Here is a 23,086-nt window from a genome sequence, read left to right on the forward strand (position 1 = left end):
TTTTTCTTATAAATTTTAATTTTCGTCTCATTTTTCTTGATCTGTTTAAAAGATTTCCAGCACAACACATATAACCTTAATACACAGCAGCATAAATGATTTCTACATTTATGAAAGACTGCGAGGAAGATACATACAATTATTTAAAGGAGAAAAAATGAAGATATTCCTGAGTTGCACTTCTAACCAAAATGTTGTCAGTTCAGCGTAGTTAGTACTTAAAATAGATTGGCAACACTATGGGGCAGATTTACGGTTAATGTTTGTATCATGTATGAAATTTTTCATAAAGCCTATCTATGGGAAAGGCTACCCCATTTTTTTTTTAGCAGGAATCAAAGTCAAAACTTTATTAATAAATCTGCCCCGAAATATTTTTAGACACTTACAAAGACTTAATTGGAATTTGAAATAATTTAAAAACCAAGAAAATAAAACACACCTGACACAATAACTCATATACAGACAAATTATTTTTCTAGCTAAGTCGTTTTCTGATTTTTGACTTTTTGCATAATTAACATACAGTACCCTTACACTTCAGCTGGAAAACATAAAGCTCAAAGAAATTACTCTGCCTGGTCAGACCCTGTAAACCAACATTTTTTAATGCTAGTTAGACTCTTTAAAGCTATATTCACTTATCTGATTTGATGAAACATCAAACCATTTAAATAAAGTCATTTATATCTCAAGCTTAGTGTGCATATAATTGCAATATTTTTCTGTAAGGACTAGATTGGATTTTCTGTGCATCTGAATATTGCATTTTAACTTTTTACTGCTAAATAAATGGGATACGCTTCGTTGTTACATGCATGGAGATCTGTTATTCAGGGGCCAGTTATCCAAAATTCTTCAATTAAATTAGTATTAGGATAAGAGATTCCATACAAATGTACTGCAAAGATTAAAAAAAAAGTGCTTGTGTCCTACACAAATTATGACTATTAGTAAAAAAAAAAAATCCCCAAAATGACAAAACAAAAAGAGCAAAAAACGAGGTTTCTGGGGAGGCTGAAAAGCATGTTTGTCTTTGTTTTTCTTATTTCTGCAGAGCCTGATTGTAAAGTGATATTGATACATACACAAAAAGGAGGACTTCATAATTCCCTTGGTTATATTTCTTTTGGGAAATTGCCAGGTTTCCCAGGAGTCCCTACAAACTGCCTCTTCCCTACTCTAGGTAGATAGAGAAGGACCATAGTATTTGGGTTAGGCTCTGCTCTGCTCAGACACCATAGATGCAGAGAGCATAGGGTACCCCCAACCCTCAGGCTCTACACAGGAGAGAATGCTGCCCAAGCATTTGTACTGTCAAAGTGCCAGATGCTTATGTGTTATGACTTGTAATAAAGAATTTGCATGTTTTAAAATAGTATTGGCTAGTCAGCCCTTACACTTACTGTGCAGTTATCAATAGTGTAGCTATGACACCCACCCTAGTGTAGACTTTCGGTGCACAGCACCCACCATCTGGCCTTTAAATACAACATAGCCAAGCCCTAAGACAAACAATGGGGTTGTGCTTTACTGTGGATTGTTATGAACACATGAATCCCTAATGGGGCAAAATACAAGGAAACGGAATGCTATGAATGATAAGTAAAGGTGCCAGGTCCTTCACTGATGGGATGTTAAATAAAAAGTTTTGGTATAATACACAAACAAAATGTTGAATGAATATAAAGGTTATGACACATGCTAGTTCAGTTCCTTAGTGAGAAAAGAATGTCACAGTCCTTCCAGGGTTAAATGTAGCAGTTAAAGTGAGGATCAACCCTGTCACTCATACATACGTTTCTGTTCATCATAATGTGGTCCATCATAAAGCCTTTCTTGCACTAGATACAGTTTTATATTCATCAAGGGGAAACAAATAGTCATTTGTGGAAGGAGTAGTTTTCTTTGATAAACAGGGGAGCCTTGCACAAGAAATCTGTGCAGCATTCTGCTCTATTCAAAGGCTCTTATAATTATGTTGTAAACTCAGTCACTGTCAGACTCCGCTTTGTATTTGGCTCTGATGGCTTGTCCATTCTGAAGTGGCATTTCTTCATAGTCACTTCTGTGAATAACAGAATAATGAAAAAAATAGCAATATCCAAATGATAAACATACACGTTGCACTGGGAAAATTATGTTCACATCGTTTTTTGTTTGCAGGGAGGTACTTCGTGTTGTTTTCTTAGTTAGTTCTTAGTTCATACAAACAAGCTGGTGTGTAGCAATGGCAGAAATTGAAAAAAGGTTATATGGCACAAGTTAAATAGTGGATAACAGATAACACCATTATGTTCTGCAGAGCTCATCTGCAATCTGCTGTGTAACCTGAGCCTTTTCTCCTTTGTATGGCTGCCCCATGGCTATACAGCAGTTTATTTATATAAACAAAAGTAGTGTGAGTCAGCTGTTGCCTCTCAATAAACACATAGGGAGTTATTTATAAAGATGGGGCAACATCATATTCATGCTTTCATTGTTTTAACTGCAGCTGGCTGAGAAAAGTTCATTACTCTGGGATACTACCCAGATACAAATTTGCCAAGTCTTTATTAATGAGCCCCACAGACTGCTTTTGCACCTCCTTTTGCAGTGTTGCCCACTTTATTGCCTATATTATAGAAACAACTTTATATATAGTGAACCTGGACCCATGGCTGTAAGAAGCACTAAGTGAAAGGAAGTTTGGGCACAAAGGTTCAGTGTGCATACATATCTAGAGGTGATCCTGGCTGCCATCCCTTCCTCGCTTAAAGCTTTAACTTTGGAGTGGCTCAAGGGGGGGCTGCGTCACTAGTACAATGAGCGCTATGGCGCTCTCTGCACTAGCAGAGCCAATTTTTCAAAAAACAGAAATTCAGCTCTTAAATGTACAGGGGCGACTTTTTGACGCAGGAGCATCCCTGTACATATCTATTCATGAAATTATTTCCATGCAATCTGTGGATTCTGACAAATGCCAGCAGGGCTGTGGCTCACGCTATTTAGTGGGCTGGTGGGGCCTCTTGTTCTTGAAATGCCAAGGCATATTTTGAATCCTAGTCCATAGCGCTGTGCAATATGTTGGTGCTCTAAAAATACATAATAATATATCTCAACATCAATAAAACCAGTTTCAATGTTTTAATTCCTCTATGACTTACCCATAAATCACATCATCATCCGAGTCATTAAGCATAGAAAATGCTGGATTATCTTTCAGCTGAGATTCTGGGAAAAAGCAAAATAGATACCCACGTATATTAACACTATTAACAAAATATAATGCCATTATGTGAGGAAAAGCAGAAAATAACAGATTTACACGCAGTTGTATTTTTGTAAAATGTTGGGTGTTTTTTTATGGGTAGTCATTTACTACCCATGACACTACCATTCCTCATAAAATTAGCATATTGATCTAGAAATGTTTCAGTTTCAGGCTGTTTCATTATTATGTTTTATAAAGATATATGCACTTACCGTATAGGGCATTCTTAGATGGTGAGTAAACAAAAGCCAACGTGTAGAGATAGAAGTTCAACAAGCCATAAAATGATAAAAATTCTGCAGGTGATGATAGTTAAAGAAAGTATATCCAGGAATACTTAAAGGAATAAGTTAGCAAACCACGAGAGAAGGTAAATTAAAATATGGCTGATAATCTCAGTTGGGGCATGTGATAACTAAGAGACACATGTGACCCCAGCAAAGCCCTTTCAAGGATAATTTCACTTTACATTAACTTTTAGTAATAGACTGTCCTATTCATAGCAACAAAAAAACACATTTTTAAATGATGTGCCTTCCTCTTCTATTTTCAGCTTTAAAAGTGTGAGCACTTGACCCTGTCAGGCAAAATAATTATTACTCTACGAGGCTGCAGTTTTACATTCGATTACTTTATTGTTCAGGACTTCTCCTGTTCATCCTTCAGTCTTTCTTGCAAACCTCTGCTCAGCTGCTAAAGAAAACTGAACACAGGCAACCAGATCGCTACGGAGATTCCAAACTGGAGAGTTGCTGCACAAAAAGCTATAAGTTTTACAAAAAGCAAGCTACATGTGTGGGACCTATTATCCAGAATGCTCGGGACCTGAGGAACAGGTCTTGAATTAGTTCACCTTGATCTAATCTGAAAAATTTGATTATGTACAATGGAACTGCTTCTCTCAAATAAAACTGCAAAATACTTGTTGGTTTGTTTGATTATCTAAAATGTTACATTCAGACATTGAAGGATGAAAGTATGCTTTGCCCCATTACAACTACTATATCACAAACACGCATGTTCTGTCTGTCATGACTTCCTTTTCCTCAAAAAACTTTGTAAAAAAAAAAAAAAGGGTGATTGCTTCTAAAATACTGTGAAGTCTTTGCAACAAAATGACCCGTGAGCAGTAGTGCTAACTAGTTGTAAAAGGATATAATTTTCATAATGTGTTGTCAACTCAGATACGAAGTTGTCCTGTAGCACTTGTGCGCCAAACCTCAGGTAAAGGATGACAATGCTGCAAGAAATTAGACATGAGGTAAAATTAGGCCAAGCAGCAGTAAAATTAGGCCAAGCAGCAGTAACATTAGGCCAAGCAGCAGTAACATTAGGCCAAGCAGCGCAAATAAGCACGACATGATATATTAGGGCTTATTTACTTCTGTTCTGCGCAACTTGAGCTTATCCCTGCAGAGAGTTACGTCAAAAATCACTTTCATTAAAGGTCTTTGCGTCAAAATCCAGTCTTAGTAGCTCTTTTTAGTTACACTCAGGACTGCTCAGGCCTTTCTGCCTTCTTTTACAATTTATGTGCTGCTGCACCTATTGCCACAGGGGAACCCTGGTGCTACCTCCACCTTCTGACCAGGCCATAGCTCCAGGGTTCCCTTCATACCCTGCTTCAACAGACATAGCCCATTTGCACCCAATTGCACGCAGACGTCACTCAAACAAAGAACACCAGAAATTAAGCCAGACTTTGAAAATAATTGTAGCAACTGAACCCAATTTGCAACAAATTGCAAGAACAGTTGTGTCTATTTGGGAAAATTGGATGCAATTTCAGTAGACAAAGTGCAGTTGCGCCAAACAAATCATCCTTCTGTTGGCAGGGCGTATTTCGGCTCGAAATACAATGGTCTGGTTCTAGGCTTAGGTTGAAGGCACATGGAGCTTTGACTCTGGGGAGCTGGGGAAGGGAGCAAGATCCTCTCTCAGCCTGCAGTAAAAACGCTGAGAGCTGATAAGCCAATTCTTAGGGTAGTTTCACACACAGAGACTTGTTAATCATGGTAACCAGCCACTAGCACAGGAAGACATTTTTTGATATCCTAAAAATGTCTTTCATTTGCCTTACCTTCATATCACACACAAAAAAAAAAAATGCAATAAATGATAAATCGGCTACTGGAAAGTGAACTGGTTATGGCTTCCGCAACATGCTTGTACCCTATGACTCTGCAATGAAGCTTGGGACTGAAATGACCAGGCTAAACTTGGCAGCCACCAACCTCCTAGTGCAGCAGGTATGGGGGAACTGTAGAGTATTACACAGTGGGGCTGATGCAGTAACAAACAGGTAAACATGTGCAAGGGAACTGAGCAGTTATGAACCATAGGAAACCATATAAAAACCCATGAAGTCATACCTTATAATAAGCACAACAAATGTCAATGCAGTTAGAAACTTTAATCTCAGGTCTGAAATGAGAAAAAGTAAATTTACATAAGAATGTCAACAAAATTAACCGCAGTCAAAGTGAAAAATTGTAATCTTCATTGTTTACACCTTGACGTCAATTAACGGAAAAGGTACCAAACAACTTAAGCACATAAGAATGGACTCTGTAAAGTTACTATGCCTCTGCTGTGCAGCTCTGTTTGCAGAATCTCCTACCTGGTGTTCTTTATTGCTGGTAAACATCAGCTATTTCTATAATTCAACCGTTTTTGAATCCACACACCTTGCCTCACTACATGATGGTGCAGTAGGCGAAGCCTAAGCCTTATACATGCACTTGTGTTATTTCTGACCTAAGTAGATTGCAGAAGGAGTGAGACCATCGAAAAACTTGTTAAAGGGATACTATCATGGGAATTTTTTTTTTCAAAAGCATCAGTTAATAGTGCTGCTACAGCAGAATTCTGCACTGAAATCCGTTTCTCAAAAGAGCAAACAGATTTTTTTATATTTAATTTTGAAATCTGACATGGGGCTAGACAGTCAGTTTCCCAGGTGCTCCCAATCATGTTACTTGTGCTCTTATAAATTTCAGTCACTATTGTACTGCAAGTTGGAGTGATATCACCCTCTCTCTACCCCCCAGCAGCCTAACAGAACAATTGAATGATAACCAGTTGCCTGGTAGAAATAAAAACAGCACTCAGTAGTAAAAATCCAGGTCCCACTGCAACACATTCAGTTACATTGAGCAGGAGAAACAACTGCCTGCCAGAAAGCAGTTACATAGTGCCGCACTGGCTCTTTCTGAAAGCACATGACCAGACAAAATGACCTGAGATGGCTGAATACACACAAATATTACAAAAAAAAAAAATACACTTGCTGGTTCAGTGTGTGTTCAGAATTAAATTTTATATTGTAGCGTGATTTGCAGTATAAACAGTGTAATTTATAAATAAAAACGACATCATAAAAATCATGACAAAATCCCTTTAATGGAAATGTTTTTGAGGCACTGATATTACCTTTCCTTTGACTTAAATACAACATTAATGATGTGTTTTGAATGGCACTAGTCACAAACATATGTAGAATCTTCATAGTAAGCAAGATTTTCATGCATTGCTAAATGTATGAACGAGATTCATGCTCAACACTAATCTTATTAAAGTATATCTCTAGTGATTTTCCTGTAGGGTTACTGTGTGTCAGGGTGATTAACAACCATCCCTGTCACTTCCGGTTATTCTCTTATTGTTTTAGAGAGGGTCTTGTATCCCCAATGAGTATGGAGCAGCACAAACCTTGCTTTTGGGTCCTATTACTAGAAGAGACAATGGGGTATTATCTAGAAGCCTGCAGGGCTTGGTCTATCAAAAGTGCTGCAAATAATAAACCCCCCTTTCTTTGGAGAATTAAATTTCAGCATTTGTATTTCTAGATTTACACAATTAATATATTGCAAAAAACTTCAGAGCTCGTTCTAGTACCCAAACATATTTTTGTAAAATGGAGAGCAAAGTTGCACAGCATATTCTAGAGGAATTTGTGATTTAAGCAAACTCAGACATTTCATTAAACATACACTGTAACCACTAACTAAAAAAAATGGCACCAGTAGAGAATGTTGTGGTGGTATACTCTGTTTTTCCTAATTAAAATTGATAACTCTTAAGCTTCAGTTTTATCTAACCCTTACTTTTTCTCGCTGTATCCAAAATATTACATTTACTGCAATTAGGGATGCATCAAATCTTTATTTTGGGGATTTGGCAGAATCCCAAATCTTTCACACAGTTTTCAGCTGAATCCCGAACTGAATCTGAACCCTAATTTGCATATAAGTAGGGTTCAAGTTCATATATGCACTTGTATCTGGCTGAATAAGAAACCTACTGAAAAAGTTTTGAATTCAGCTGATTCCTGAACCGAATTCTGGATTTGGTGCATACCTAACTGCAATACTCTTGTAAAACTCTTGCAAAACTTTCCACTAACTTCCTATAAAAAAGTGTGCTTGACAAGCTCATAAAACCATAGATTACTATGTTGTAAATGTATTTTTGACACCAAAGTTCTGATCCGATCTGGGTGTGGTAAAAAAAAAAAAAAAAAAGGGGGGATATCTCTAGCTACAATGTTCATTATAATAAATAAGTGATATATGCTTACCAACATAAGGCATATTCCTCAGCTCTGTACACGCCCTTATGATTAGAAACATGAGATACAAGATGTACAAAGATGCTACAATGAGAAAGAAAATCTTCATTCCCTAGTAAAAGAAACAGACAAGCCAATGGAAAATTGCAGTTTAAAGAGCAGTGTTTTTAATAATAATAATAAAAATTTAAAATAAATATATTTTTTAACTTGTACCCATACCTAATATCACTTAGGGACTGAATGGTTCAATTCAAATGATCCACCAAATTTACATTACCCCCCTAAGGCTTGAAGCTATGGGTAGATCAGAGGGAGCCAAATGCGTAAAATGCAGCAGGGGAGAAGCTGGATTCCTCCACTTGATATGGAGTTGTCCTAGAGTGGCAGCATATTGGTCAGAAGTAATCCGATACACTAATATGTTTCTATCCTTTCCTGGAATTAAGTCCCCCAGACTTGTTTATTGGGTATTATAGATGAGGCAGTACCCTTACAAAAATCCACAACATTTCTACGATCTATTTTGTTCTAAACAAAGAAGCTAGTAATAATGAAATGGATGAACCCCAAACCCCCCTACACTTCAGCAATGGATTGACCTAATAAATGGCACATTGCCTATAATCAAATTGACGTATAATGCTAGGAAAACACCCCGGAAATTTGAGAAAATAAGGGAACCTTGGTTAGGTGTCAACCCCCAAGTCTGCTAGACACAAGTTTGGTTTTACCTGAAAATTTCCTGTATCCACTTTGTATTGATAAGTTGGATCATGCAACTCATTCACTCTGTTGAAAAAAAAAAACAACAATAAAAAAAAACAAAATTACACAGGCACGTGTATAGATTATTGACGCAAGTAAATCTAAGTTTGATGATAACATACATCCCTTTTGGGTAAATTATGATTTGGTTTCCTTTAAATAAGCAGTAACAAATATAAAACAGAGTATATGACTACACTCAGGACCTATCTTCTCTGTGCACTCGTATAATTTTATGAGTGAAAGCTATCTTTGCTTTGTCTTGCATGAAATACATCAAAGGACCCCCTTCAAGGGAGTACATTCCTTTTCCTTTAGTTTAGTGGCAGATGGGGAGATTAGTCACCCAGCGACAAATCTCTTCGGGGCGACTAATCTCCACGAAATGCCTTCCTGCTGGCAAGAATACAAAGATCGCTTCTGATTTCCAAAGTTTCCTCGTGAGGCAACTTAGGGCGACTTTGGAAATGTATGCCATCCTACTGGCGATTAATATTTTTGCCGGCGGGAAGGCATTTGGGGAGATTAGTAGTAAAAGTCCTTTTCAAATTGAAAATGAAATCCAAATTATTTTTTATTAAAAGCATTCACAGCTGTTGAAACCAGGGATTTATTCTTGTAGTTTTGTCTTATTCTCGCTATTAATTGGCCAGATAATGTAGAGGTGCAGTTAATAGTCAACAATTATCCAAAATAGAAGAAAAAGCATAAAGTAGTAAATCCACACAATCTGATTACTTACATATCCCCAAAATGAATTTTGGTAATATATAAGAAATCAGATAGTGTGGGGTTACTACAATTTTCTTTTTCTTCTTTTTTTTGGATCATTCATAGTTGTTATAAACTCATTTAAAAATCCTTAGCATAGAGGCAGGGCAGGCAATTACTTTCACTTTCCATTCAGCACTTACAAGATGTCACTGCACTCCTCACATCTCTCCCTCTCTAACATTTAATTGTTTAATCAGTGCATGGGGATGGACACCAGGTCCCCCGTTTTGGTGCACAAACAAGATTCTGAGATGATGCAAGGCTTGCCTTAATAACAGTGTCCACAAAATGGCTCCTGCCTGCTTGCTATGCTTATGAATTCCCAGACTGAAGGAAACAAGATTCAAATAATTTATATTGTGTAATTAAAGTTCATTTTGCTTGGCTAACGTGATGAAATAGAATTTGGAATAATTTTTTTGGATGACAGGTCTCCTTTAACTACTGAAATGTATGTACTGTTTGTGTCTGCAATAATTATAATTTACATAATATCTTAATCTATACAGTTATGGCAACCAATCTGAAATCACATTAGTGTTCTAATTCCTTGATGCAGGTAATGTCATAAGGAGTCTGCCCTTTGGGTACTGAATCTTGAATACTCACGTTTGCCATATTCCAAGTGTAACTGAAGCAAGCCATAAGAGTCCAACAATCAAAAGCTTGGGTAAATAAAATGTCAAGCACTTTCTTTCACCCTGCAAGGAAAAAAAAAAAAAATCACAAACCCATGTCAAACAGGATTACAATCTCCAACTTCATATACAGCTGCCTCTTTTAGGCACTGAACAATAATAAAGAAAGATAAATATATAATAATTTTACTCATTTTTATAAAGGTCTTTGTACAATTACAGTCTGAGAGAAGGTAGAGGCATTTTTGGGGGGTGTTTGGGGACAGTCATTTAACAATGGCTTGCTTTTTATTGCCTTGCTTTATCCAGCCTTTTTTTTTTATCTCTCTCATATTTCCCATTTCCCCTTTATATTAGTGCTAAAGTAGTAGCATATTGCATATGAAAGCTTAAAATGTCTTTGAGCTAAATATTTACAAGAAAAGCGGGGGTAATTTGAATCATGTTATCAAATACCCAAAAGCATTTTGACAATCTATAGAAATAGGCATATACATGTATGGGACCAGTTATCCAAAATACTTGGACACAATAATGGATCGCTCAAACCTCGTGCATAATCCTTTCCGATCAGGTGCTCAGCAGTGATTAACCCAACCGTCCACGGGTCAGGAGAATACTATGCATAATCCAATAACTGCAGCACGCTGAAGGTTATAGTGATATTTCAGCGTTGTGATTTTATTGGCTCATTAGCTCAAGTAGACAAAAAAGAGGCAATGTTTCAGGCCTCCCAGGGCCCTTTATCAAGGCTTGATAAAGGGCCCTGCGAGGCCCGAAACGTAGCCACTTTTTTGTCTACTTGAGCAAATGAGCCAATAAAATCACAATGCTGAATTATCACTATAACCATCAGAGTGCTGCAGTTATTGGATTATCCAAAATACTTGGGACCTGATAAGGGATCCCTCTGTAATTTGGTACTTTAAGTCTACTAGAAAATTATGTAAATGTTAAATAAACCCAAAAGGCTGGTTTTGCTTCCAAAAAGGATTTACTATATGTTAGGAAATCATTTTTAAAATTTTTGATTATTTAGATAAAATACTCTATGGAAGATGGACTTTCAGTAATTCAGAGCATTTGGATACAGAGTTTTCGGTTAACAGATCCTATACCTGTATTAATAATTTATGGCCTATTGCATGATTGCATCTTTGCTGCAATTAAAGGGTTGATTGGTTCAATTTTTTTTTAACTGTTTATTTTATTTTCAACTTAAGGTGTACAGAAGGACGAAGGGGGGTTATTAGGTACAGTTTTAGTCATTAGCAGTTGATACAGTATTAAACATTAAATTGCATTCAAGTTCCAACTCACATGGGTACATTATAAGTGGGGTTGGGTTTATCTAGTGTTACCCTGGTGGGCCTAACACTCATTAGGAATTGGCCTCCGTCCACTAGTCCCAGACTTTTTTTCCTAGATTTTCCCATATTTATCCGGGCAACCTCTAGCTAGATATGTCAGTTGTATGAAGATTTTTATTGATTAGGTCCAGCCAGAACTGGAGGGAAGGTGGTTTTGGGTTCATCCACTTCATAAGGAGGGCTATTCTGGCATAGAACAGTAAGGATCGCCACAGGTTTCTCTTGCAATCAGTGGGACAATCTTGTCCACCACCCCTAATATACATACTTGTAGAGACATTATTTTGGTGAAGGTGGTTTTATCCTGGATATGGGACATTACTCTACCCCAATATTTATCTTGGAGCATTCCTACATCATATGAATGTACCCAACCGGCCTGTTGCCGTCATTTTGGACAGTGCGCTTTGTTTACATCGCCCATTTGGCTAAGTCGTAATAGTGTAATATGAAGTTGGTGTATCACCTTAAACTGGATGAGCCTGCCTCTAGTAGCAATGAGATGTTGGTATGCTTTTCCTTTGCTCTCCTCCCATTCTTCTGCTGTTAAAGTGGGGATGTCTGTGTGCCAAGTCTCATACGCTTTGGCAAATGGTGAAGGGGTTGTGGAGAGAAAGTTTCCATATAGTTTTTTATACCTTTTTTTTTGGTGCAACCAGTTCCACTCTGGTTGATGCAAAATTGTGCTATGAAGGCATGCCTGAATTGCAGATACGCTAGCTGGTTGATTTGGACCCCAGGGATTGGTTCAATTTTAATTACAGAGATTATCAAAACATTAATACATATTTATATTTCAACTTATTAGTGGTTATTTGAAGGAGAAGAAAAGTAATTTTATACTTGGGAGTGCCAAAAGTTTGGCCGGTGCTCCTATCAGCAGAAAACTGCACTGTCCCAGGGTTCTTCCGGGTAGTACCACGGAACGATCCTCTTCCAGCTTGTTCGCTCTTTAAATTTCCCAGGGCAGACCCATGTGCAGAACAAAATAGCCCGTTTTTTGTTAAAGTTTGACTAATCGTTCTACTGTGCTTGCACAGCCACAAGCTGAAAGAAGATGCAGGAAGAGGATTGGTCCGTGGTGCTCGCTGGAAGAACCCTGAGCCAGTGCAGTTTTCTGTGGATAAGCACCACCCAGTGTGTCAGGTAAGTAATTACAATCACTTGGGGTGCGTAACTTTTGGCACCTCCAAGTATAAAATGACTTTTCGTCTTCAAGGAACAAGGAAGCGCCTCAGTTTAACATTTAACGGAGAGTCTAAATATATACATTGCATGCCTTCAGTAACACAAAATGCCTTTAAATGGACACACAATTAGTAGGTTCTTATTAGTTCTCTAATGGTTTGCATCATTTTAACAAGGTACAGGTTACAATATTTCATGTGGCTGCAAGAGTAAAAACAGAAACCTTGGAAACCCGTTTCTTTTATAAAGTCCAACTTACTTGAACTCTAATTCCATGGTAGACACAAAGCCAGAAGAGAAGAAGTGCACAAAGGAAAAGTGATTGGAAGAGATCATCCAACATGCCAGGAAACCAACTGTTTACCAGAAATGTGAGAGGGAAGAACGGGTCTAAAATAAAGCACAAAAATACTTGAGAATTAAAAGAGCTTCTCGATTACTTCAATCTGCATTTCTAGCTAACTTGCATAAAATAGACAAAGGATAGAATAAGAATGTTATACTTTTCTGCATTTTGCTTTTGTACAGATCTCAAACATATGTTTTTACCCAAAAATGTAAAGAATAAAGAAACCAAGTCAGAATTTCTGGACAAAAATAAAGTTGCAGAATACAGATGATAATAACAACCATTATTATAATATTATTATTATTATTGACAAAAACAGGAATAGCATAACACATCTAAGGCAGGAAAGCAATTCTTTATAAAAGCATGCATACAAAATATGATTTTTATTCAAGCATTAAATGGGACAATAAGCTTATATTAAAGCAAATATATTGCGTAATGCATATTTATAGCGTATGATAAGAACATTACCATTGTAAAGAAGCAGCAGTGGTAAAAGGAGCGACATCCACTTCTGTTCTATTCCCCAGTCTCTCATTGAGAACTTCCGCAAAGAATGTGCAAACAGGCACTATGAACAAAACGAAGAAAACATACATTTCTAAATGTTAACCAGTTAAGGGACAAAAATATAGTATAAATATTGCACAAAAAATACCGAAACAAAGCCAGATAACAAGATGTATTTATCCCTCTGTTTTCTCTTAATGGGGATGCTAAAGTCTGTAAATAGAAGAGGTTTTGCAATATATATCTTTTTTTATTTTTTACTGTGAAAAAGATATTGCCCAGGCTTGGATTTGTGGCAGGATTTTAGGGGGCGGCATGCTGCCCAACCACATCGGTTCAGAAGTTCTGGGGCTGCTTAGGAGATTCAATTATTTTTTAAATTTCCTGTGCATCAATCTCCAGTGCTCCCAACCTGATGATGAAAATTTGTGCATGTGCACCAATTAAGGAGAGGGGACAGGGGTAACAAACAGCAGTGGGCCTAGGGGCACCCACTATGTAAATCCAGCCCTGCATTTGCCTCAGACAGCCCAAACTTAGATGCTGCAGAAATCAATGTGGTCATCAACCACACTGTGTTTTATGTGTAGTGGGAGACAACTGGATTACAGGTCTGGACTTGTATTCAAAATAAGAATTTTAAGAACACAGAGGCCCAAACAGCTCCCCACTAGCCCACTAGACTGTATATGGCACCTTATAGCACCCCATCTGCCATTTTCCAGAATCCACAGATTCCCAGTCTGGGCCTGACTGAAAGTATGTATATAGAAGGTCAGACTGGGGCCCTGGGCTGCTACTTCGAGGGCCCTACTTGCAAGCTCATACATAGTCACGATATACCCAACTTCCTATAGGCTCTCATTAAAGAGAACACAGTGTGGCTGGTTACAAATTAGATTTCTGCAGCTTTGGATGTGGGGCTGTCTGAGGTGGTGGAGGGGGGACTGAATGCTATATAAAGGAAAAATCTTTATATATATCACAAAACAACTGGAATGCCTTTTCATCCCCTTAAAGTTCACTTCAGAAGTAACTCATTCTAGGGCATTTCTATATAGATATAACATCATCTAAATTTAAGTAGGATGTTAGGCAGCAATAACTAAATTACACCAGTTTATTACTTGAAATATCTTACAAATGAGTCTTCTTTATCAGTAAGTAGGTTGCAGCCAAGTGCGTAACAGAGACAGCAAAACCTTCTGAGGAACTTCATTAAGTTTCATAGAGGAGGAAAATTTAGCTGCGAGGCAGAATTACAGTTCAGCATTTGGCTTGAACCATGAAAATTTATTTTAATATCACTGAGCAACAATTGTTGCATGGTGACTTGCTGCTGTGCTCCTGTGAAGATTAAGTATAATTATGGTCATTGGAGTAACTATAGCAAAAGCAGACCCTGCAACAGCCAGGGGCCCAGAAGGTATAGACGATAAAATGGTGCACTGACTGAAAGTACTTTCAGGGGTGCTTCACCAATGAGGCGAGTTGAGGCTGTCGCCTCAGGCGGCAGCACCCCACTAGGTACCAGTGGCAGCAAAAATGCTGCTCCTGGTACTTTAAGAGCGAATTTCTGGGGGAGGGGGGGCAGCAGCAACTGCTGCTGCCTCAGGCGGCGGAGGGGCCAGGATCGCCCCTGAGTACTTTCAATATTAGATTATGAAAAAATGTCTTTTTGAAAATGTAGGTAAGAATGTCTAGTAATCCCACTGATTGTGCCCATTCAGGAGGCAGATTGTGTGAACTGCAATGTAGGTACACTGCAAAGAAGCATCAAGATATCAGCATTGATGCACAGTAGCTACATTTGAAATGGCTGCTTTCAAACTGTAGAAAGAATATTTTTAGTTTTACTTGGCTAAACAGCCATGATAACCTTTCCTTTTCCCGAGCATATTTGTTTGAGTAACTTAGCCTTAAACAAATGTTAAAGCTCTGTGCTTTAGAAACATATATAATGTTTGGACCTTTTTAGCCAAAACATATTAATATTATACACAATCGAAAGGTGTTGTTTTTCCAGTGTTTTAAATCTGATGTAACATTACACTATATTGTGCACAGAGAATAAATGGCACCATATACACTTTACTAGTGGAACACCGTTCTTGGATCCACCAGGCAATGATCAGGTAAGCTCTATTGTGTTACACTGCTTTTGCCACTAATTTAAATATCACAATGGGCACAAATAACTTTTTCTGTGTAGATTTGTAAGTCAACTTACTGTCACCATAAATGTGAGCACAACAAACACAAAGCGAAACCAAATTTCCACTTGGGAAAATGTTGGATTGTAGGTTTTCCACTGTAAAAAGAAATAAACAGTTTTAGAAATAGAACACTGTAGAAAGAAACAATACACCATATTGGATTGAAATGAAATCAATGCAACATAGGACATTACAAACTGGTCCATTTAAGTGTCATAAAGTAATGTAAACTGATTTTTTTCTACATTTGAAGAGGTGGTTCACCTTTAAGTTTACTTCTAGTATGCTATAGAATGGCCCATATAGAATGCCATTCTAATCAATTTTTCACTTGGTCTTCGTTATTTTTTGTTTTTTCATTATTTGCTTTTTCTTTAAAACACTATCCAGGGGATCACTGACTCCATCTAAAAATGCTCTGCAAGGCTACAGATATATTGTTACTATTTATTACTCATCTTTCTATTCAGACCCTCTCCTATTCATATGCCACTCATTTAAATCAATGCATAGTTGCTAGGGTAATTTGGACCCTAGCAGCCAGATTGCAAACTGGAGAGCTGCTGAATAAAAAGCTAAATAACTCAAAAAACACAAATAATAAAAAATAAAAAAAACAATTGAAAATTGTCTCAGAATATCACTCTCTACATCATACTTAAAGTTAACGCAAAGGAGAACAACCCCTTTAAAGTTTGTATGTATATGAGAGAATTTCATTCTATAGTTCTGTAGAAAGCCGTGAATTGTATTTGACCTCATGCACAAGCCTGTGTTCCCCTGAGTCACACATGCATAATGGTCTAACAGACCATAAGTAAACAGGCTTAGAGGGGACCTAGGCTGACCAAATATTGGGATCCAGAGCAACAATATATATTACAGATAATAGGGTATGGCCACTTTATAGGCAGGAGGTTTCAAGGATGGGTTACTGGTCCATTAAAAGCTTAACACCATGATGTAACCAAATATTTTGATGGAGGGCTTAGAGACTTAAGACCTTCATGAAACAAATGAAAGTCACAATTTTGTGCAGTTTAATACATATATTATAAATAAACCTATATGCTTTATTAGAACTGTATGTAGGGACACAAAGGTTTAATTTCCTACAGAGAGCCACATGGCTGAGCTATGGGGTTTTGCAGGGGCTGGGGCCAGAGCACCACTTTACTATAAAAGGGAGAACCATGTGCTCAGACAGCCATTACAGATTTCTGCTGTCTTACTGCTGGATGTTACTTCTTGGAGGAGAGAGTGAATCCAGCAGCCAAGATGTAGAGGCAGGAGGCCTCTGACGCTGGTGTAGGCGACCCCATGCCTGGGAGCTCGATCAAGAAGGTCTGAAGCTCCGGAGTTCCAAAACTGAATGTGGAAATGCTTGTGCTATAGACAGTGCTGGGAGCTACAGATTCATCAAAGCTGCATTTCTTGGATAAAGATTCTCATCGCTGTGGATGCCTGTTTCTGCTCTGTGTGAGCCTGCCACACCAAAGGAGTAGTGTGGGACTTTGCCTGGTAGGGAATTACCAGGATAGGACTTGCACAGTGTCACCAGGGTAGTGGGTCATGCTTCTAAATGCATGTGTACTTTTTCAGTTTGTTTCCCCTTTAATCTGCACTTCCTTATTTAAAGTTGATATTTTTATAAAGCAAGTGTGTGTATTGAATGTTTTCCTAATGGGGCCACCCGCAGGTGTATTCCCAGATCCCATTAGGTGGAGGCACTGCCAGAGAAGAGTTTTCCCAGTACCGTTTCACCTAGCAAAGGGGACTCTGGAACTGTAATTGGTAAGAAATGGTGTGATGTATAACCTTTGTCACAGGGGGTGCCCAAAAAGGGGTTACATGTATATTAATTATTCTTAATAAAACTTACAGTAAATGTTACTGTTTTAATGGACAACTGCTTCAAATTTTCAAAGCTGACAAGAAGTTTATATTGAGTGTAGTTCAAATATCCCAGATGAACTACTATAATCTCCTCACATTTCTATAAAAAAGAAAAAGGTGTCAAAATGATTCAAAAACACAAAATGCTACTAAAATTATTAATATGTTGCTACAAAGAAATATATACATGAATGGGATGCATTAACCCTTAAACCCATTATCCAGAAAGATCTAAATTACAGGAAGGCCTTCTCCCATAAACTTAATTTTAATTAAATAATTCCGATATTTTTTTAAATATTTCCTTTTTCTTTATAATAATGTACCTTAGACTTGATCCCAACGAGGATATAATTATTCCTTATTGGAGACATAAAAAGATGGGGGGCAGGTGTGATATAATTTGAAAGAACAAGCATTTTTTATTTATTTTTTTTAAAGTAGATTAAAAAAAAAAGTTAATATTAACATATGTTAAGGCTTTAAAGTTATATATGTACAGGTATGGGACCTGATATCCAGAATGCTCCGGATAACGGATCTTTCCGTAATTTGGGTCTTCATGCCTTAAGTCTACTAGAAATTCATTTAAACATTAAATAAGCCCAATAGGCTGGTTTTACTTCCAATAAGGATTCATTATATCTTTGTTGGGATCAAGTACAAGCTACTGTTTTATTATTACAGAGAAAATGATTTGGAATATTTGGATAAAATGGAGTCTATGGGAGACAGGCATTCCATAATTCGGAGCTTTCTGGATATCGGGTTTCCGGATAAGGGATCCTATACCTGTATATCAAATATACCTTAACAATTTTGCATAAGTTGCAAAAATGAGGGTCATATCTAATTAAATCCATTTTAACCAAATGATTAGATTTTTTAAAATGTATTTTTTTGCCAATAATAAAAAAGCACCTTGTACTTGATCCCAAAATAAGATACAATCAATCCTTGTTGGAGGCAAAAAAATCCGCTGGGTTTAATCAATGTTTAAATATTTTTTTTTTTTTAGTATACTTGAGGTATGGAAATCCACTATTATGGAAAGGTCCCTTAAATGGAAGACCCCAGGACCCATGCATTCTGGATAACAGGTCCCACACCTGTATAAGCCAGCACTTCACCCACTTTATCTAGGACCATTTAGCAGTTCTTCATTATCTTCTGTGTGCCTGAAACCAGGTAACACACACAAACACATATTAACATGAGGGGCCTATTTATCATGCTGTGTAAAAGTGGAGTGAAGCATTACCGATGATGTTGCCCACAGCAACCAATCAGCAATTAGTTTTCAACAGTTAGAAAACAAAAGCAAAGATCTGATTGGTTGCTATGAGCCACACCACCAATAATGTTTCACTCCACAGCATGATATATAGACCTCTCATCGTTTATTAGGGGCAGTGGGGCTTTCGCACACTCATAGAACAGACCATGTATATAATCTGGCAAGTGTACACATGCATGCACACTTTTTTCCCCCCATAGTTTTTCTTCTTTTGATGTTTCTTTTTTATCCTAGTGCAAGCACTAATCACACTATGTAATTACTATTTACTGATTCCATTTTTTCAAGTGATTGTAATAAGGGGGTTATTTTCTAAAATCCGAATTTATCTCAATTTTAATTTATAAAGCTCAACCTAACTCCCAGATTTTGCCTTATTTAATAATAAAATACCTCAAATAAATCTGATCAGGAAAATTAAATTAATCTGTATTAATTTTACCCTGGAAAGAGAAGTTTACCTGTGCACATCTAATTGTTCTTGGTCTGGTATGTTCTGGACTGCTGATAAAGGTCACTGTTGCATCTGGGGTTACACCATGTATTTGCACAGTCATTGTAAAATTTGTCTGGATACTGAAGTCTGCATGAAAATAAAGTCAAAAGCTCAGTCTGACAGTGCAACAATAATAATGTACATCTATAAATACATGAATCCATGCTTACATTAATACATACATGAATCCGAGCTTACCATCAGCTTTATCCAGATCGATTCTGCATGTCAACCATAGTTGTTGGTTATATGTAGAGAGGACTGGTGAATTCAGTTTAAACGGTTCCACCTTAGAAACAACAAAGAAATGATCTTTCTTTGTTACTCAGAGATTATTTAATAAAGGATTTATACGCTTTATAAAATATCATGTTGAATTTAGTTTTATTACAGTTTTCAAGAAAGCGACTGCTTTTATTTCTGAGATTGCATAACCTCTGCCTGTAGTATATACGATTTATATTTGTAAATTAAAAACAAATAAAAATTGTGTGTGCATATACGCGTCACCAAATTTGTCATATCCTCTGAATGTGAATGCAATCTACATTTTCATTAACACAATAAATAGCCTTTTCATGACCTTACTAAAGCCAAAAGGTTAGTGCAGGGGTGCCCAAAAGGTAGATCGGGATATACCAGTAGACCTTTAGCTGGTGGTCTATGTGCAATTAAACCCAAACTTCTGGATACTAAATAGCAATTTACATGTCTACACCTAGAATTATTTAAAAAGGATGTTCACCTATATTACAGTTTTAGAATATAAACAGATTTGGCCTTTTAACAATATGCACAATTTGGCTTAATTATAAAAAAAATTATAATTTTCAAAATATCTACCGGCAAAGGTAGCTCTATATAGATCCTGAGATCTCTTCTGTTTTCCCAAGCCAGGGTCTCAACATCCTGGCTGTGGAAGGTCCAGGCTATGTCAGAATGATGTTACAGGCAGAGTACAGGTACGGATTGCTACTGTGCATGCTCCAGTCACTTGCATATCCATGATCTGATTGGCTGATGTGAGACACACAATCGGCTCAAGGAAAGAATTGGCATGCGCACTAGCAAACATTACCCACACTTTCATGTGTTGTGTATGTCAGAGGCCCCCTGGCTGGCAGAACCAAGAGACCCAAGGCTTTATACAGTGCTACCTTTACAGGTAGATATTTTTTAAAAAAAATACATATTTTTAATCACTCCAAATTGTAAATATTGTTTAAATGGTCAAATACATCTATTGTCAACAACTGAACATTCCCTTTAAGTGACCAATTTAATGCCTAATTTTTTTTATGCAAAACATGTGGATATCTTCTGTTTTTGAAGGCTTTACTGCATGTATTAAAGGTACGCTTTAAAGGAACTGTAACACTAAAAAATGAAAGTGTTTTGAAGAAATTATAATATAAATGTAGTGTTCCATCCACTGGTAAAATGTGTTTGCTTGTTTCTGAAACACTACTGTAGATAAACAAGCTTGTTCTATAGCCCTGGGGGCAGCCATTCAAACACAGGATACAGATAGATAGATACATTCTGAAAAATCCCATTGTATACTACAGAGCTATGTGCTGTGTATCCTGTGCCTTTTCTCCTTCTTCAGCTTTGAATGGCTGCTCTCCATGGCTAAACAGCAGCTTGTTTATATAAACGATAGTTGTGTTTTTTAATGAACACACCAGTTTTACCAGTGCAGCACAACAGTACATTATATTTGCATTGCTTTAAAATGCTTACTGTTCCTTTAAGGCATTTTGGCCACCTTGAGCAAACTTCATCTAACCTATTGGTACTTGTCTTATTAGTGGCGGCTACTTATAGGTGGCTAAAAATAAGTGTTGGAAGGATTTGCTTCCATTCCTCAATAACATTAGGGAGGTTGACACTGATATTTTGGAGGAGGCCTGGTTCTAAGCTGGTGTTTGAATTCTCCCAGGTGTTCAGTTGGGTTGAAATCTGAGCTATGTGCAGGCCACTCAAGTTCTCCTATCTGGGTAAACCCATTCTGTATGACCCTCACTGCACATAAAGTTAGGTCCATAAAACTTTGGACAGACAACTTTTCTCTAATTTTAGTTCTGTACATTACCACAATGAATTTGAAATAAAACAACTCAGATGCAGTTGAACTTCAGACTTTCAGCTTTAATTCAGTGAGCTGAACAAAAAGATTGCATAAAAAAGCAGTCAAATTGATAATACAGATGGACAATGCCCCAAAACATACAGCCAAAGCAAGCCAGGAGTTTATTAAAGCAAAGAATTGGAATATTGTTGAATGGCCAAGTCAGTCATCCGATCTGAACCCAATTGAGCATGCATTTCACTTGTTGAAGACTAAACTTCGTACAGAAAGGCCCACAAACAAAGGCCTGGCAGAGCATTAAAAAGGAGGAAATCCAGAATCTGGTGATGTCCATGAGTTCAAGACTTCAGGCTGTCATTGCCAGCAAAGGGGTTTCAACCAAGTATTTGAAATGAACATTTTATTTTCAGTTTTTTAATTTGTACAATTACTTGAAATGAGCCCCTGAAATGAAGTGATTGTGTTAAAAAAGGCTTTAGTTCCTCACATTTTTATGCAATGTTTTTGTTAAACCCAGTGAATTAAAAGCTGAAAGTCTGCAGTTCAACTGCATCTGAGTTGTTTCATTTAAAATTCATTGTGGTAATGTACAGAACCAAAATTAGAAAAAAAGTTGTCTATGTCCAAAGATTTATGGACCTAACTGTAGGGGCTTTTTCTGTGCTGAAGCAATAACGAGCCTTCTCCAAACTGTTTCCACAATGTAGGAAGCACGGAATTATCAACATTATTATTATTATTATTATTATACACTGTAGCCTTAATGTTTGCTTTCAGTGGAGCCAGGGGCCCTAGCCTAAACCATGGAAAACAGCCTCAGATCATTATGCCTTCTCCACTAAATATTAACATTATGCATATAGATAGATAGATAGATAGATAGATAGATAGGGTTTTTACTAAAAATGTGTCCAGACACTTTAGGCCGTATAATGTATTAAATATACGCCCCAATTAAAAGAGGGGCACAATTGGGTGTTTCCTCATACTGTATGTTATGTTGAAGAGTGAGAGAGGGATACAAAAAGAGTCAAAAAACAGAGTGGATTACACTTGGCTGTAGTGCCTGTAAATAAATAAAGAGTTGCTGCAGCCAAAACGACATTACCAGGAATAGGACAAATGTGTCATATGACAGCATTTACAAGTTTGTAGATCCATGCCAGTGAAAACATGATGTAACATACAGTACAGGTCAGTCCAGAACAGATATGTTCTCCCCTGTCGCAACTAGCACTTCAGACACTTTTGTTCTTTTCAACACCCCCTAAAATTCTCCAACTTGATTGAGATCCATCAATGTAAATTCAGAGCCACTTTCATTTCTACTCTTCAGAATTTTGAAAAAAAAAATACTACAGGTATGGGACCGGTTATCCAGATTGCTTGGGACTTGGGGTTTTCCGGATAATAGATCTTTCCGTAATTTGAATATTAATACCTTAAGTTTACTAGAAATCATGTAAATATTAAATAAACCCAATAGGCTGGTTTTGCTTCCAATAAGGATTAATTATATCTTAGTTGGGATCAAGTACAATATACTGTTTTATTATTACAGAGAAAAAGGAAATCATTTTTAAAAAATTGTATCATTTCTTTATAATGGAGTCTATGAGAGACCGCCATGCCGTAAAGATTTCTGCATAATGGGTTTCCGGATAAC

At 37.1% G+C, this 23,086-nt stretch overlaps 1 protein-coding gene across 3 annotated transcripts in view; it reads right to left on the reverse strand.

Annotated features, from left to right (window-relative positions):
• Window positions 1-23,086, reverse strand: part of tmem181.L (transmembrane protein 181 L homeolog) — a 37,500-nt gene continuing 14,414 nt past the window's right edge. For all 3 annotated transcript variants that reach the window (XM_018261534.2, NM_001134783.1, XM_041562017.1), the window contains 14 exon segments: window positions 19,527-19,617; window positions 19,294-19,415; window positions 17,522-17,635; window positions 15,654-15,734; window positions 13,385-13,484; window positions 12,821-12,951; window positions 9,975-10,066; window positions 8,558-8,615; window positions 7,833-7,935; window positions 5,626-5,677; window positions 4,411-4,493; window positions 3,466-3,555; window positions 3,147-3,213; window positions 1-2,068 (listed from right to left, as the gene is read on the reverse strand). In XM_018261534.2, coding sequence (XP_018117023.1) covers window positions 1,990-2,068; window positions 3,147-3,213; window positions 3,466-3,555; window positions 4,411-4,493; window positions 5,626-5,677; window positions 7,833-7,935; window positions 8,558-8,615; window positions 9,975-10,066; window positions 12,821-12,951; window positions 13,385-13,484; window positions 15,654-15,734; window positions 17,522-17,635; window positions 19,294-19,415; window positions 19,527-19,617 — 1,263 coding nt within the window. In that variant the 3' untranslated portion in view covers window positions 1-1,989.

This window comes from Xenopus laevis, chromosome 5L (genome assembly GCF_017654675.1).
Source record: "Xenopus laevis strain J_2021 chromosome 5L, Xenopus_laevis_v10.1, whole genome shotgun sequence".
Taxonomy (NCBI): Eukaryota; Metazoa; Chordata; class Amphibia; order Anura; family Pipidae; genus Xenopus; species Xenopus laevis.